Source organism: Sycon ciliatum, chromosome 10 (genome assembly GCF_964019385.1).
Source record: "Sycon ciliatum chromosome 10, ocSycCili1.1, whole genome shotgun sequence".
NCBI classification, from domain to species: Eukaryota; Metazoa; Porifera; class Calcarea; order Leucosolenida; family Sycettidae; genus Sycon; species Sycon ciliatum.
Genome location: NC_088652.1, coordinates 16750411 through 16768286, shown reverse-complemented (window position 1 = coordinate 16768286; position 17876 = coordinate 16750411). Strand labels below are relative to the sequence as shown.

Sequence of the window (17876 nt, the reverse complement as noted above, 5' to 3'; positions counted from 1 at the left end):
TTATTTATCCCTTTAATATGAACATGAAGAAAGCGGTTCAGCTTGCTACATATGAAACGAAAGAAAATCTTTTGTTAGAGCTATGTTTTCTGGAGTCGTAAACTTCATATGGCATTCAATTGACCGTAACTTTGGTGTCTCTCAATGGATTTGAGTGAATTTTTCACCACACACTCCTGCCACTATGCTGGCCCTCTGGACATGATTTAAAAGTTCTTGCGCCTCACTGACAGGCTTTCCAGGCCGGAAAAACTCAAACTTCCGGCATAGTGCCACGTTGTGCGAGTCACCCAGGGGCCAAATCAATGCATTTACAATTTTTTCAGATTTTTTTGCCCATTCTGTCCGTGCGCGGGACCCAAACCTAAAATAAGTCCACAAGCAGCCATGGGTGGTGGGATAGGGCCCTTCACGTGGCCCTGGAATCTGTCACAACGGCAGGAGTGGTCGTTCTCTCACAGACTCCCACAGACCCAAGTCAATTTTTGATATTTTTTAGGTTTAGGGCGTGCTACGAGGTCGTACCTTTGATACAACATCCAGTGCTGAGACGTCTACAGCAAGCCATTTCCACAGCGCTGCAAACCGAATCCAGGATACCCTCAAAAATGGGCAGAGACTACCACTCACGTTCCACTACTGCCTAGTACTGAATCCTACCTGACTTCTTGACACGACTCAAACTTGCCAAAGTCACTCAATCAACGTCAACTACAATAATCAAGCCACATATCTGCAACGTCACGAGGGTGCTGGCAAAGGTCCTGCCGCCGTGCAGCCCCAATACGTGGCTAATGAACGTGAATTTTGGACTTGGAGCAAAATTCTGCACACCTTCGCGTCTTTCCATGATACGACAAGTTGCGCACGGTCTGCTCAGATTCAAATATATAGCCACGTTACGCATATCCGTAAAACGTCTCGACAGGTTATAGGAGCGCTGAGGAGAAATCGGAAGTGTCTCTCTCTCTCTGCAGTCGAAGCGAATGGCCTACACGTCCATGCCATGGTAGAGTCCAGGATCCGCTATGGATGCTCAGCTTTCTTTAGCTCTCTCTCCAAGGCTAACGAGGAGAGACTTCAACGCCTATGCAACCTGCGAGCCGTGTACAACCTGACCTCCCGTACCCGTATGACTCCCGTGTATGCGGAACACAACCTGCTTCGTGTACACCAGCTCTTGCGTGAGACAGTGTGCTCGCTGGTCTACTGGTGCTTGGAACAGTCTTCCACCTGATGCGAGAAACATCACGTCCCCCCTCCAGTTCAAGGGTGTGTTGCACGCATATTGTCTTACTGTAGCGTGACAGCAACCCCCCTCCCCAGTCTTGAGTACTAGTATGTAGTAATCCTGATGCTCTGATACATGCCGAGGCTAGCTGTATGCTCAGTCTCCGGCTAGCTGTATGCTCAGTCTATACATTCTTGATCTTATCTTCTTCTTTTTTCAAACTCGGATGGTGATTGGTGACGCAATATAGTTATGATGAAGAAAGGAAGAGGACAAAATGTTACGAGTTATGACGAACTGTCCACCTACGTAACCATATCTTATATCATTTACATGTATTATCCCAGTTCTGCAAGCTTACAATCATATGCTCAAGCGCAGAGCTCTGCCCTAGACTATGTCTTTTTCTCTTTCTTTGCTCACCTATTGCTCATCACTTCTTCTACAGATTTGGTATTATGGAAAGTTTGGAAACCCCCTCGATAGGCGAAAGCCTTTGGGGAATCCTTTTATTGTTTAAAAACAATCAACAATATTACACTGACGGTATCCCAACTCCTTATTTACCAGATTTTGTATGCCTCGATCTATTTCCTTAGCCTATCCTCGATTAACTGCTCCCTCTACATAAAGTTGTCATTTCATTCTTCTTGCAGGAGATCCCCTCGACAGGCTCAAAGCCTTTGGGAAATCCTTTTAAAAATATAATAAAATACAAAATACAATACAAATTATACAGTCAGCGAGTGCGACAAAATGGCACATGGCACAAATGGCACAAAACTGACAAGGAGTACTGAGACATTCGGAGACCTGGCACGTACATGTAGCTCCAAGACTCCTCCAAGGCGCAAACCAACAACCTTTCAACTTGGAAGGCTCAGGTTCGGAAAGGTCCAAGAGGGGAAGGAAAGCGCAACGAAGAAGAGCACGAGCTACGCATCACGGCAAGAGTATATAACGGGGGGTTATACTCTTGATCACGGCAACAAAGAATGCCGAAAGTTACTGGATGATGACGAAACTAGTAAGACTATTGGACAGACCGGCCTTACTACAACTCTACGACGCAAAGCAACAAACCACCCAACTTGGGAGTAGGCCCCAGCGGCAGATGCTAGCTTAATGTTGCCAAGATGCTTTTTGGGATGCTAGCTGACAACTCAGAAAGATGCTAGTTTGGATGCTAGACAACACGAATTATGCTACCTATTAATCATCTGTCATTGGTAATGGTGAAACATTTGGGTGAAACATTTGGGTTGAAAACGGTGTTCCGTGCTATTTATGAATTCTCACAAAGCAGGTATGTAAAAAGAGTTTTTAAAGGTGCAATGTTGGCATCATGTTGCTATGGAAATATTTGCAATACAAACAAGCAAATACCAAGAAGTACCAATGGCAATGTGGGTCTTGGTCACAACTAGGTAATGCAAACAAATTGAATGTAGTGCATGCAATTATCAATGTGGTAGTTAGGCCTTGACAGATTATGCTAGCATAATTTTTCGCATAATTCCTACCGAAATCGAATAATCGCATAATTCGAGGCAAATTGCATACGAATCGCATAAAATTGGAATAATCCGCCTGTTAGCTGTACATGTTCTACAAGTACAAGTACAAGTAGATGCACCAGGAAGTCATAGGTTTACGACTCCCTTGATAACATGTCCAGTCCACTACAATCAGTGACGGTCGTAGCTAGGTCGGACGGTGCGTTGACCCTCATTAAACTTTTACTACCACAGTACAACGCCCTCTACAAAAAAAGTTCCCCTGTTATTTTGCACAGAACCATTATACATTAGCAGCATATGTTAGCATAATGCGGCATAATATAACTTTTAGCATCAAAATAGCATAAATCTGCAATTTTTTCAGCAATGCGAAAAGCATAATTTCACGAAAATAATTATTAGCATAATCCGTCAAGGCCTAGTGGTAGTACCGTAATACTAGTTTCATAGTGTAATCTAGACCGAATTCCACATCCAGAATGCCAAAATTGGCAAAAATGTATCGGATGCCGGTAAAAACTGCTGTTTATGCTAGCATCGTGTGGAGTCACAAAAAGGCCCTTTTATGCTACTTTGGGTGCTAGCATTTGCCGCTGGGGCCTACTTGGGAGGCTCAAGTTTATATAATGAACATAGAAGGGGAAGCTAAGCGAAGACGAATTGTAACAAACCGAAACGCCAACATCCTACTGAACTAAGCGAAGACGAATTGTGACAAACCGAAACGCCAACATCCTACTGAACTAAGCGAAGACGAATTGTGACAAACCGAAACGCCAACATCCTACTGAACTAAGCGAAGACGAATTGTGACAAACCGAAACGCCAACATCCTACTGAACTCCACTATCATGTATGATGGACTAGTTATGTACAATAACAAGTAGTTCCACACGACGTACGTTTCGCCGTATAGGTCATGACGGCTCATCAGGTGTGCAAGATTTAACTCGGATGGTGAGCCAATATAGTTATGATGAAGAAAGGAAAAGGACAAAATGTTACGAGTTATGACAAACTGTCCACCAACGTAACCAGATCTTATACAGTCAGTGAGTGCGACAAAATGGCACAAAACTGACAAGGAGTACTGAGACATTCGGCGACCTGACACCTAGCTCCACTCCGCTCGGCCCGGTTTTAGCAATTTTTTTGTTGGATTCTGCGAATCTTCCATTCCACCGTCGCTGTGGCCGCCTATGTACTGTTGGTTTGTTGATGATGTATATTGCCACGGTAAGGATGAGGAGACATGCCAACAGTTTTTATCCGTCTTAAACAATCTTCATCCAGCACTGAAATTTACATCAGACGCGGAAGAGAATGGCACAATATCTTTCCTGGATGTCAGCATCAAACGTAATGTTGACACTCGTTCTTTGGACAGGACAGTGTATCGAAAGCCTACCTTTACTGGTTTGTACATTCCATGGGGAAGCTACACACCGACAAAGTCGAAAAGGAACTTAAAGCCCTGGTTTATCGTGCCAATTGAATATGCTCCCCACATCTATTGCAAGATGGTTGGATCGACTTTCCTCCATACTTTTGAAAAAATGGCTATCCGAAACATTTTCTGACCAAATGACTTGACGAGAAACCGGTACTATCTAAACCACTGACGTACGGACCGGATGAATGTCATGCGTCGGTGCTGTCACCTTTTCTTCTATTTTTCTGTTCGTATTTGCTCCACGCTATCAGACTTTCGCTCATCTATACAAAAAACATAATATAGGGCACCCCGTAAGAAGGCCTCAATTAGCTAAGGCCTCTGGGAATGCCCTATTAAAAATTTGATACATAATAAAAATAATAATAATAGCTATAAAGAGAACAAATTCTGCTGTCATCGCCACACTACAACAAAGTCATGAAGGTTTACCAAAATCGATTTTCTTGTCACAATCATCAGTGGAAAGCCGTGACTGAAGAATAACCATGCTAAATAAATAATTTATATACATTCAATAATGTAAAAAATTGGTTGTGAGCAACACTGGCTCACACTCAAATAACTGCTTTTCACCAGAAAAATATTATATTTCGAAATATAATATTTTTCTGGTGAAAAGCAGTTATTTGAGTGTGAGCCAGTGTTGCTCACAACCAATTTTTTACTTATGAAGCTGCGTGATGCGTCCCACAAGATTTTAATTCAATAATGTGTTACGAGAACAAAACAAAGTGCTAAAATAGAATGAGGGAAGGTGAGACAATAGAAGTAAAGTGAGAGCTACATGTAAGTGCAACAGGGGTGAGGAACTAATTGCAACGCTAGAACTGTGTAGTGAGACAAACAATCATGCTGTGCACCTACGAAAACAATCTTAACGCAACGTTAAAATAAAAATAAAATAAAAACGATTTGACTCAGGGAGTCGTAAAATACCGACTTCCTGATTCGACTACTACCATAGAAGCGGTACGGTAAAAACTTGCATTTCGTGCTTGTGAAGTTGCGTACTCACGATCGCCTGAGTATACTCTTGCTGCAACTTGTACAAGTAAAAACAAGACTCTTCTTTACAGGCAAAATAAACACAATGGATTCTTGTGGTAAAGGAAGACCGGTCATGAGTCATGCTCAACTGAAGGCAACGTCAAGAAGGTGGAGAAATAAAATTAGTGCATGCCTGAATGTGCCAAGTAGGATGTCCAAGGAATATGAATTGCCCAGGCAAGTATTGTATTTGTATTTTATTCTATTTAAGGATTTCCCAAAGGCTTTGCCCCCCCCCCCCCCCCCCCCCCGGGTCTGTCGAGGAAATCTCCTGGAAGAAGAATGAAATGACAACTTTATGTAGAGGGAGCAGTTAATCGAGGATAGGCTAAGGAAATAGATCAAGGCATACAACATCTGGCAATTAAGTAGCACTGCGATGCGGAGCCGGTCGACGTTCTTTGTGAGAGCGACCTCCGTGCAGGCCTCATGAGACTGACAAAAATTAAAAGTTACTTCTACAAGACACAATTACAACGAGTGTAGCGAGAGTATCACAAGCTTCCCGGGAGCTTGCTAATACGGTACTAGCAGCAAGAGCAAAATATGCTGCATGGATTCCATATCCATGTGTTCTTGCAACCATTTGTACGTTCTCTACGGAGCTACCGATATATGTGTGCGAAACGAGTCGACCGTACAACATTGCACGCCATCAAAGGACGCACCGATGTGCAAGTCTTGAATGCATTGATACCGAATATGCACCCGCGTACCAGGCGAGTCCGAATATAGACCTTGTCGCTGGAAGTGCGAGTTCAACTTCCAGACGCACTGCATTTCTGGGAGTGATGATGTTGATGCTAGGTTATAGGTCGCGTGGCAAGCGTTGCCCGTCGACGTCCTCGACGCCTCATACGCATGCAACGCTGAAAGCGTACAAGCCTAGAGAGCTTTCTTGCAGTGCGAAACTTAAACTTTACCGCTTTTCGATCTTTCGCCGTCTTCTCAAGCTACCCCATTTTCGGGTGGAATTTTTTTAGAAATTTCTCTCTCCTCGCATTCGTACTAGAAGAAATAGGCAGACGTTTGTTAGTTTGCAAACCGTGAACACCGTGCTGGAAGAACAAGGAGAGCGTCTCCTAGAAGCTGCATCTAGCATAGGTTTCTAGTATTCGGGTAACTGTTGTCGCATCGCGGAGTGTTCACCTCCGGCGACTATTCGACGTCGAACTCGACGAGTGGAAATCTCTGATCGGCGAACAGTAGTAGCTCTTTGCAGGACTGGGCAGTGCTGTTTCTCCAAGGAGCAAAGATAATAGCTTTCGCCATGCAGCCTCTACTCGTGGCCGTTGGGATCCTTGTGCAGTTTCTCGTACTCGCTGCCTCGCCAGTCCACTCCCAAGCTGCGGGAACCGGTACGTACCGCTTCTTCTCTACACTTTAAAAAACGACTGTGTTCAAATCGACTATCGGTAGTTGTCGAACCTGTACTTTATCCAAAAAAACTCAGTGTGGGTTATCGTGACTACGATGGTCAAATAAACGGTGATAAACAGGGCCCCGGTAGATGCCTGTATTTCATGACAAACACATGCTGTGAAGGCCATTATTCTAACGAGGCACATATACCGTATTTTCCTCAATAAATGTACAGTACTTTTATTTTTTCAAAGGTGGTCAGACCTGTACTACTATAGGAGACTGTACTAGTATTGGAGACGTGTACTTTATTGTGTCTGGGAAGATTGATTGCCTGGGTTGGGTGGCAAACAACTCGTGATAATGATGCTGTAAGGCTGTAAATACACCCAACCATGGTAAGAATCAGTGTACAAAGACACAAATATGATGAACGGGTAAGAAAAACGAAGTAAGGTGGACCCTGGTATCTGTACCCCACTAATGCCCATCACATCACTCCGGCATGTAACATTACGGAGCATCAGCAAATCGAATTTTCGATTTGATCATTCGAATGGCAAAGAGAAAATCAGACTGAAAATTCGAATGAAAAAGAGGTTCAGCATGTAGCGCAGTCCAGTATTTTCGAATCGAGTTCACTTTTCTAGCCTGAGTAGTTGAGGACTGGGATTTTGAGATGTGCAATGGCTGCGTTTGTTGCAGAGCAAGTCAATTTGTTGGATTCGCTTCTCTTCCTTGAGTTCGCTGAAGGTCACCTGGACAGAACGGAGTTGCTGCTGTTTCTCATTGCCGTTGAGGATGACGCGAAGCGGCGGATGCTTCATCCGATTCAGGCTATTGGCGATAGGATCTCTCTTGGAGACCCCTTGAAAAGGCGGATCTCGGCCGAGCTTCTCCGCTATCCCTTGCATATCAGGAGACCCGCGGACGAATAGCTGAGGGTGGGCCCAACACTGCCTCAGCAGAATGATCCATGGTGAGGTCGAACCTCAAATATTTGGAATACTTTGAGTCGCCCTCTCCCTGCGGGGAACTCACCATAGACGCAGATGCCGAGGCAACGCCAGCAGGGTTACTGGGAGCAGGAGGCATATACCGCGGGGCTGGCAGTTGGTGAAAAAAGCCATGATTCCAGGATCTTGAAATGAAACAAAAAGCACACTTGACAAAACTGTTCACAGTTCGAGAGAGAGGAAAGCGTCAAGAAGTCCGCTTTGACTGTACCTTGCGCATGCGCACTTATAATACAACTACGACTTCATGAAAGTAAGAACTAGTAGCTACATGCGCAAGTCTGAGTACTCGTAGTGCGCCGTGTACTAGAGCACGCGCGGAGCATTCGAAAAGTATTTTCTCTTTGCGGGCATTTTTCAGTCGAACAAAGCCCTAGTTCCGACTGATTGAGTGCTTTTCGTGACGATTCTCGAATTTCACTCGAAAATTCGATTTGCTGATGCTCCGTATTATTAGAGACGTGTCCTTTTATATTTTCGATCCACACCCAACATGTACTACAATTGGGGACGTACTAGTAATGGAGACGTGTACGTTTAATGGGGAAAATACGGTATAACGATTTCCCAAAATTGACTGGTTAACGTGTACCACAGGTAACGATTTTCACTCATTCTCAACGCTCAATAGGACAGTATATGTATCGATTTCTGTATAACAATTTCTATTTTTAACGATAGATTTCTCCTCGTTAACTCGTTAGAGTTAGCACTTCGTTATATATATATTATGGCTTTTACAGTAGGTGCGACTTACACTCCAGTGCTGCTTATACTCCGAAAATTCCGTAGTACAATGTATCAGTAGATGGCTGAAGCGTGCACAGTGCTGTGAAACCGGGAATTTTCGGTGGTGTAATATTTTCGGCATTTCCCAAAATCAAAGGTTCAGTAGAGCGAACATTTCGGTAAACCAGTTGTCCTGCCTGCAGTCAGCATGCATGTACGTATTTTTTCGGTGGGTCTTATTTTAGGTAAAAATTACCTGTACCGAAATTTAACTCGGACACTGAGCCAAAAATCTAATTAAAATAGCGCACTTTCTGACTGCTTATTATCTCGTTACAGTCGTGGATAGTTGCTTCATAACACATTTCCATGTTATCTCTTCTATTTTAATTGTACCGAAATTACCGAAAATAAAACTCCACCCGAAACGTTCCGGTTTTATAGTACTGTCGAGTTCCGAAGAACTGGGAGTCAGCCGTGTAGCCTAGGTCATTCTTATCTTCATGTAGAGGGAAACCTGTTTATTAAGGTGACCCCTCAAGGGACCTTCGAAACGTGGTCTATGTTACCAGGTGGTCTCCTCATCCAGGGTCAATTGACTGCAAAAAAGTATCCCTACGTTATGGTTTCAGTGGTATTTTTTTAGGACAGGTGGTCGCCTGATCCGAGTGGTTGCATTGACTCATTTTACTGTGCATGTGCTATCGTGTATGCACAGTTGAATCACCGTGTGTTGCGTATCGGTTTTATTAGAAAGAAAGGGGGACAAAATGTTACGGATTATGACTAACTGTCCACCAACGTAACCAGATCTTATACAGTCAGCGAGTGCGACAAAATTTATAATTTAATTGGCTCACCATCCGAGTTAAAAGACTTTTCATGGCTTTTTTGTTGTTGTTGTTGTTGTTGTTGTCCTTTGGTTTATTTTGTTTTGTTTTGCGTTCTCCTTTTGACTCTGTTGGCCTGTTTTGGTTGCACGTGCAGTTTGTGCATGCACCATGGAACGGTTAGGTCATTGTCATGCGTTATGCTTTGTTTGCGCGCATGCTCCTATGCTGTCATGATGTTTGTCTTTTTCTCTAGTTTCCAGTTTTACCTCGTCGTGCCCGGTCTTCTTGTTTGTCCGTCTCTGTCTCTTGTCTCGTTGTTGTGTGTGGCGGGTCGGATGGGCAGGTAGGCTGGGGCCCTGACGCCTGGAGAACATGTGCGGGTGCACACAACCTTGTAGACATTGGTATGCTGCGCTCGGTGAATTTCTAGCCTGGTCGTTGTCCGGCGCTACGTTCGTCGGCGCTCAACAGTACTGCAGTGGCCCAGCGGCGGCACCACCACTGTTTGTGCCACCTCTACGCTGTGCCGGACTGTATGCCGGGGGGGGGGGGGGGGGACGTTTGCCGTGGCCTGGGACTCAGTCATCTTCCTCTTTCCTGAAATTCCCAAGAAGCAGAGGATGACAAGCTCATTGTTTCTCTCCTCATCAATCCCTACTTGTCTTTGTACATACTAGTGGTAGTAATGTTCTTTCAATCAAATGAACCCCTCGATAGGCATATTGCCTTTGGGTCATTTCATAATAATAATATTAATTGTAACTCCGAGTTGCACGTGCGAGGCGATCAACATCATGCAACAATAACGTGATAAATCTGGATGTTTGTATATGTCCACAAAGTGTAGGTGTGAATCAAAGAGATTGAGTACTCGTGAAATAGATATGTCCACCGAATAATATTTTCCGGCGATCAAGGAAATTGAAAGAATCATAAAGGCTTCTGCAGCATGTAGCTTTCTTATGTATTGTAACCTGCTGGTATATTTGTCCCCTGTTTATCACTTGGCGTGTTCACAGTCGGCATTGCAGCTAACATTTTGTGGGACTCTGTATCAATAACTGCGATGCCTTATGGGAAGCGAAGCATCAGGTTGCAGTGGATGATGTCTGACGCAAATATCAATGCTACATCTGATGGCTACTCAGCTGTTTGCAGCCAGGTGGAGGACTCTTCTTGTAAGCATTATGTTTATAATACATGTTTGGTGTATACGTTTGTGTGCTTGTGTGTGTGTGGGGGGGGGGGGGTGCGTGTGTGTGTGTGTTTGTGTGTGCGTATGCGTGTGTGCATATGTGTATGTGTGGGTGCGTGCGCCCTGTGTGCGTGTATGTGTGTGTGTGTGTGTATGTGTACGCTGAGTAGACAGTTTGTTTGCAGTATGCGAGTATACATGTATGTGCACTGTGCATAGAGCTGTGGTAGACACTGACATACAAATCAATCCACACTCATAGGACCTAGGGCGCAAACGGCTACAATTTTCACCTTTTTAAAACAGTTGACTGCTACGCTAACGGTCGGTTTATCGGTTATAACCTATAAGCTTCGGCAGTCCGGCGCATAGCTAGTTTGAACCATAATAATACAATAGACTTGTTCGAAAATGTACCGTGCGGAATTACCACTAATACATGCACATGTTTGCATGCTCATTCATGCATGTACTGTGCATTTATGCATGTATACATACACGATAGGTTGTAAAACTGCCAAAACTCGGTAACTTCGAAACTGGTCTTAAAACCATTTTATTTTATTTATTTTTTACTATGTGCACATCCCTACAAAGTAATAGGGGTTATAAAAGAGACAAAAACAAAGACAACAAAGGAGTAGTAGGTGCTTCAAGAGCTGTGCCAAGGGGCCAGTCACACGATCGGATTTGGCACCTGGCCTGCGTGCAGGGAGCCGGAGTCGTCAAATACCGGAATACCCATGCATGCAGGGTACGGTCATAGTCATTGATCTGTCCTGGAAAACGTACGCTTGTACACTGAGGCCCGGAACTATCCTTGGATTATACACCGGGGATTTTTTTTACTTTTCATCACGTTCACACTGGAAAGGCATGATGAAAACAAATCTCACCCACACGAGCTATTTTTTTGTCACCATTCGCTGCTGGCAGGCTGTCAGCCCCGCTCCTGGGCCAGAGCTGCATCAGCACAACCTCTACTGAGGTATCACTCCACTTCAAACAGGAATTAAAAACAAGGAAACTCAAAGAAATGCAGTGGGAGCCGAGGATGATTATAATCTCCTGCGGAAAAGCGGGGCCTCTGGCAGATTTTAAAGGGGAAGTTAAGGCAAAAATTAAAATTTCACCAGTTGTAGTCTTCGGGGTGCTGAGTCGAATGGTCTTGGTCCGAGAAAGCTGAGACGCTCCGTTCCTACTTGAATCCCAATCGAACTCGCGCACTTCCACCAAAACTGGGTGACTGCGCCCTACTAGATGGGGATTTGTATGCAAAATGTCACGAAAAAGCGCCGTTCTTATAAAAGCACGGATGATCGCGATTGGCCCATATGTTGTAGTCTTTTGGACGCTGAGTCGACTGGTTTTGGTCCGAAAAAGCTGCGATGCAGCGTTCCTCCTTTATTCCCAATCGAACATGGTTGAACAAGCGGTCACGTGCTCCTGTGTGCCCAAATCATCTGGTCACCACGCCAGCAGGCGAGAACTTTCACACCAAGGTTCAACTCGAGTTCAACTCGAGTGACAGGACTGCACCCAAAAAAGGTCAAACAGGCTAGTAAGTTGTACGCTGCAGGCACGGTGACCAGCTGACTGGTGTACGCAGGAGCACGTGACCGCTTGTTCAACCATGTTCGATTGGGAATAAAGGAGGAACGCTGCATTGCAGCCTTTTCGGACCAAAACCAGTCGACTCAGCGTCCAAAAGACTACAACATATGGGCCAATCGCTTTCACCCGTGCTTTTATAAGAACGAAACGGCGCTTTTAGTGACATTTTGCATACAAATCCCCATCTAGTAGGGCGCAGTCACCCAGTTTCGGTGGAAGTGCGCGAGTTCGATTGGGATTCAAGTAGGAACGGAGCGTCTCAGCTTTCTCGGACCAAGACCATTCGACTCAGCACCCCGAAGACTACAACTGGTGAAATTTTAATTTTTGCCTTAACTTCCCCTTTAACCCTTAGGTGCCGGTAGGTCGATTTCGACCTATGCTGACAGTGCATACTAAAATCGAGCACAGAGCCAGTCTCGTACATCGCAGGTGCCTGATTTTTTGTACGGAGACCCTTCAGTAGCTGGCCTGTTGATAGCAATGGAGAAAGTAGGGGGTTGCATTTGAAAAAGTCGAGTCGTGATCAACGACGATCGCGCAGATCAGCGGAAGTCAATCGAGCGTGGCAGCCTACGCACGCGTCCCGCAACATGAACAAAACGTTGCTGTTTCGCTTCGTTTTTGACTAGTACAGTTCATGGCTACTACAGCTGACCTCCGTCATGGATGCTGCAGGAGCGCTTGAGTTGTTTGAAGAGCTGGAGGCCGATGATGCCCCTGTAGAAGAAGAATCAGAAGACGACGATGGTGAATAATCTGACGCTCTTTTCTCTGACGGAAACCTGCCGTCATCAGTTGAGGAAGACCGACTCAACGATGATTTGGTTTTCGGTGACATTCTTGAGAACGGCAGCTCTTCAGATGAGGACAAAATTTCCGACGATGAGCTTCAAGAAGCTGTAGGGCGAGGGCAAGCGCAGCCAGTTCGTGGACGTGCTCCGCTCGCGCTGCGCAGAGGAATTGCTCGCGGCGCTGGTCAAGCTCAGCCAGCTGATCGAACAGCTGATTGTGGCGTGCGTGGCGCGTGTGGCAGAGGCCGTGGACGAGGTAGTGGATTCGGCGTGCTGAGTTGGGTTGGCGACCAAGATGTTCTTGGACCAGCGCAGTACCCTGACCCTATTGTAGATTTTTCTGACTTGAAAATTCAAAAATCGGATCTTGCTGTGTCTTGCCATTCAGAATACATACTTTTGTCACTACATAATCTAAACGGTTGCAGAGATATAGGCTTTCCAAAAAATTGAGCCAAAACTACGAAAAATCTAAAATTCAGTCAGGCACCAAAGGGTTAAGCGAGTGGATTATTAATCTCGAATTGCCGCTCAGCGGCCGATATCCATGGAAACCACAGATTTTTTCTCAAATTTTCCCTCAGTGTGACCGGCCCCTATAAATCGGACTAACTGTTTGAGCAATGATAGGGCCCTGAATGGATTTTGTATTCTGGTGTCAACCCCCTCCCCCCAGGCCCAGTGTTACGTGTGTGTGTGTGTGTGCGTGTGTGTGCGCGCGCGCGTGTGTGTGTGTGTGTGTGTGTGTGTGTGTGTGTGTGTGTGTGTGTGTGTGTGTGTGTGTGTGTGTGTGTGTGTGTGTGTGTGTGTGTGTGTCAGACCAGAAGGCAATTTCCGTGCAAAAATAAATATAATAAGGTGAATTATACAATTTGTGCACACAACCTTAATTTCATTTTCTTTTCACTCACAAAGCGACTGTTCAGTACATGGGGTAGTGGTCTACGAGAGCAATCACACTCACCACCGTGGTGGTTTTCCAGAAATGAGAAGAAGCAAAAAACCACACTCGCAGCTACATAATAGATAAATAGCTGAAAAATATCTAAATCCATCAAAGAACCGCCAGCAAGCGGGAGAAAAAGCCGTGAAATCCAGTGAACAGCATGGCCAGTGGTGAACATGGGTGACTGGACAGCAGGGGAGCGCCTGAAAAACAATGACTCCCTACATTCCTAGCCGCGACCGCTCAACCGGGCTAGAGGAAAAACACGCCTTTCGGCCAAAAAACCTTTCTATTTCATTAATTCCTGCCCCGCTGCCAGTCGGACCCAAGAATAGATATAGCAAGAAATGGTATGTAATAACCGCCGGTGTATGTCATAATCATAAGCCACACACATAGGTATAGATTGTCAAGAAGAACAGCGGACGACTCCCATGAAACCAGGGTGGGTGGGCGGGCAACTTCAACTACCACGAGGAAAAACAAAGACCACGATGGCAGGTTCAACGGAGTTGCGCAGAACAAGAGCAAATGCACGAAAATATTTGTGAGTGAAAAATACGTTTTTTGCACTCTTTCGCTACGCTCAGCCGTGAAAAAACAAAACATTTCATGTAGTCCTTATTTGAAGGATTCTGCAAAAGTAAATGGATACTTATCAAGGGAGTTTCCTGGATGGGTGGATGCGAAGAAAGGGAAGTGAATAGGGATAATTTAAAATCATGCTACATAAAAATGTTGATTTCTCGCACCTGCCACCTTTATGAACACTACGGGTGACACAGACAGTGTGGATTATGAAGGCAGAGATCATGCCGGTATCCAGAACATGGCTGCTGGTCAGTGCGTGTGTTTCGTAATCAAGTCGTCTTGGACTAATAATTATTAGCACGTGCTGGGAGCAGTACAGAGAACAAAGCCGTACTCTGGTCCATGGGTCCCAAAGCTTTTAGCTGCATAGTGCGCTGGGAATGCGCCAAAATACACCGCACGCAAACTGCTGTCGAGTCTCTGCTGTGTGTTCCCATCTTCCTGCAGCTTTCTCGGAAATTCCAGTTCCGGATATTTCGGCAGGAGGAGTGCCGAGCAGCGTGACAGTGGGCGGTCTGCGGCCTGGTCAGAACTATTCCTGCTCGTTCAGGCTACGGTCTTCTGCCAAAGTTCTAACCTCGTCTGTTTACGCTACCACTGTGGAAGAAGGTAAGATCTCAATTGCGGCAAGAACATCAACTGCGTGCTACAGTCAATTCCAAAAAGATGAGCGCCGGCTGAAGACTTTCAGCCACTCTACTTGACTAGATTTCCTCATGTAGCTGTGTGGGGGTGTTGGCTGTACGAGTACAACTTACGTCATTTGCGCAGTGGGCTTACCGTAAAGTTGCGGAGAAAAGCCGGGCTTATAACATAAGCATATAAGCCGCTTTCTGCATCAGGCTTCAATGCAAACCAGGCTTGTATGCAAAGTTGAAACCATGCTTATATGCACCACTGATATTTTGCCAGGCTTGTATGCACATCTTCTACGCGCGACACGCGTAGATCTACCACTGACCAGGGATCCCTACACATATCTATGGTATGTGTAGGGCTCCCTGCCACTGACTACCGGTATGGCGGCAGTTTTACTATGCACCGTACATAGCGCATGCACTCTTGACCTACCCCGCGATCCGCGCTTGCATTAGAAGCCAGGTGAGACAACGGGTCAAAAGCATAATATAACCCTGTCGCGCATAGAAGCCTGGCTTCTAATGCAATATCCACCAATATAATTATCTCTCCTGGCGTAAGTACCGGCATGGCCATTAGCATCCCCATGTTGCCTGATTAATAGTAACTTTATTAGGATGACCCAAAGGCAAATCGCCTATTGAGGGGTTCACCGCGTTGAATGGTTGTGATACGACAAAGCAAAGAGGCAACCAGTGTGTGTGTGTGGGGGGGGGGGGGGGGGGAGGAGGAGGAGGTTCGAACTATGCACAGTGAAGGGATTACTGTATGTACATGTACATGACCAAGGATAGGGTATACCGGACAAAGTTGCCATTTTTGGGAGCAACGGATTGGGAAGTATGATGATTGCGTTGGCGCCGAAGAACTGAGGGGTCAGGGTCCTAGCCTAGCCCGATCTTATTTTTAGAGAACACAGCAGTTTCCTTCTTCTTTGATGGTACAGTATTATATGTACATTTATGCAGAGTTATACATCTGAGTGTACTCTGAGTGTACATCTGAGTGTACTGTAAATCAACTAATTTTCGCTGGCGATTTAATTTCGCTGATTTCGCTGATTTCGCTGATTTCGCCGCTGGGTTCCAACCGGCCAAAGTAAATCGCAGGCCAAAATTTGTCATAGAGGCAAATGATGCATTATTGAGCCAGGGCTGCATGTGAGGGCAACAAAATTAATAGTGTCAAATACCAATCGATTTCTTTTTTGAAAACGCAAATCGGCCAAAGTAAAATGACTGGCCATGTGGTAAAACACTTCACTTTATACTTGTACAATCATGCACACACTGTCGCGGACAGCTGGCCAGCAGCTGCCGCGACAACTTCAAGATGGGAGAGAGACCTGGTTCGTTGTCACTTCTTTCACCACATAAAGAACACTGCTTGGAGAGAGAAAACTATCGAGAGAAGGACACGAAGCACTACAACAGAGCGCTCCGAAAAAGGATTCGCTCGCACGGCAGCGTACGCATGCCGTGCCAGCGCACTGTGTGCAAAAATGTGAAACCAAAAATAGATTATCATGATTTTGCTGCGTGCAAAACCCAGCCAGTTTGGAAAGTGCATCGTATACGCGCGTAGCGATCGCGTATCGACGCACTGGAGCGCTGCCAGTGCGTGCATGCAAAAAAGGAAAATAAATAAATCAGAAAAAATGCAGTTCAAATAAATCGACAGTTCGATCGAAGAGATCAAATAATCCCACACATGCAATTCATTTCAGAACAAGATTATAGAGCGAAGCTAGTCATGTGTCAAGCTACCTTACTACAAATACTTACTATACCTAGAACTTAGCTATGGGCAGCGGACCTGGACCCTATCGCTCCTGGGATATACCTTAGGTAAGAGTGCGACGAAAGACAAATTGTAAATACGGTAAATTCAAATGGCACTCGCAACATGTATTCAAATATTGACAGTCCGGCATTCGCACATATTGCGACACTCCCGCCGAGAACAGTAAGCCTAGGTCTAGGACAAACATGCATGCTCAAATAATTAAACTAAACTGAATCCGACACAATCAATTGTCTTAGCTGTTCCATACTCCTTTTGGCCGCTTGCCTCTTGCTTTGACTTCTGTGCCGCCGTGCACTGTACCGCCGTCATTGTGGATTGGCTGCTGATCATTATCTGCAGCGCCGTTGTCGTTTGTTACCGAGCCGCCGTCCGCCGAAGCGTTGTTTGCCGAATCGTTTTTTCATTATTATTAATATTCAGTTCCATCGGGTACAGCAAATTGAGTGGTCGCCTTAGCGTCTTGGCGCTTGGCAATTCAACTGTTGCTGACCTTACATTATTGTCGTTGCTCCAGTGTATTTTGTTAATTTTCCCAATTTTCCAAGTGCCGCATGGCATCTTTTCCTCTTTCACTAGTACGATATCCCCTGTACTTGGCTTACGCTCTACGGCACCTCGCTTCTCGGGCGGCCGGTAACTTCCATGTTCACGCAAACTACTCAGATAGCCGGTCTGCCACAGTTTTCCCAAAGCTGGAAAGGATAGTGGCACCAACACGATACGTTTCCACCAAAGTCTGCGCCGAGCTTTGTGTTCATTATAGTCAGTATCATCCATTACACTAATTGCAGGCATCCCTAGCCTGGGATTCATCGTAACAAAATGAGATGGGGTGAGGATATCGTCACCATCCATCATGTCTCCCACATACAATAGTGGCTGCGTATTGACTATTGCTTACGCTTCTGCAAGAACCGTGGTTAATTCCGTTGTGGACAAACATTTTCGACCAAATGACTTACGCAGGGCGCGCTTTACGACCTGCACCATTCGTCCGTAGATGCCGCCCATCCAAGGGGACAGCTCCACAATAAATGTCCACCTAGATCCAGTAGCACTTAGGTACGAATGTACATCTGGATCTTGAGAAATTGTAT

The 17876-nt window shown here is 45.4% G+C and overlaps 2 protein-coding genes across 2 annotated transcripts in view; both read left to right on the top strand.

The window, feature by feature from the left end:
* LOC135825833 (uncharacterized) overlaps positions 1-17876 on the top strand; it is a 109134-nt gene that overhangs the window by 14829 nt on the left and 76429 nt on the right. The window lies entirely within an intron of this gene.
* The window catches only part of LOC135825974 (uncharacterized), a 32954-nt gene continuing 21273 nt past the window's right edge, over positions 6196-17876 (top strand). The window contains exons 1-3 of the mRNA XM_065338610.1: positions 6196-6612; positions 10214-10372; positions 14782-14943. Of these exons, the coding sequence (XP_065194682.1) occupies positions 6525-6612; positions 10214-10372; positions 14782-14943 (409 nt within the window). The 5' untranslated portion in view covers positions 6196-6524. The remainder of the gene's footprint in view (positions 6613-10213; positions 10373-14781; positions 14944-17876) is intronic.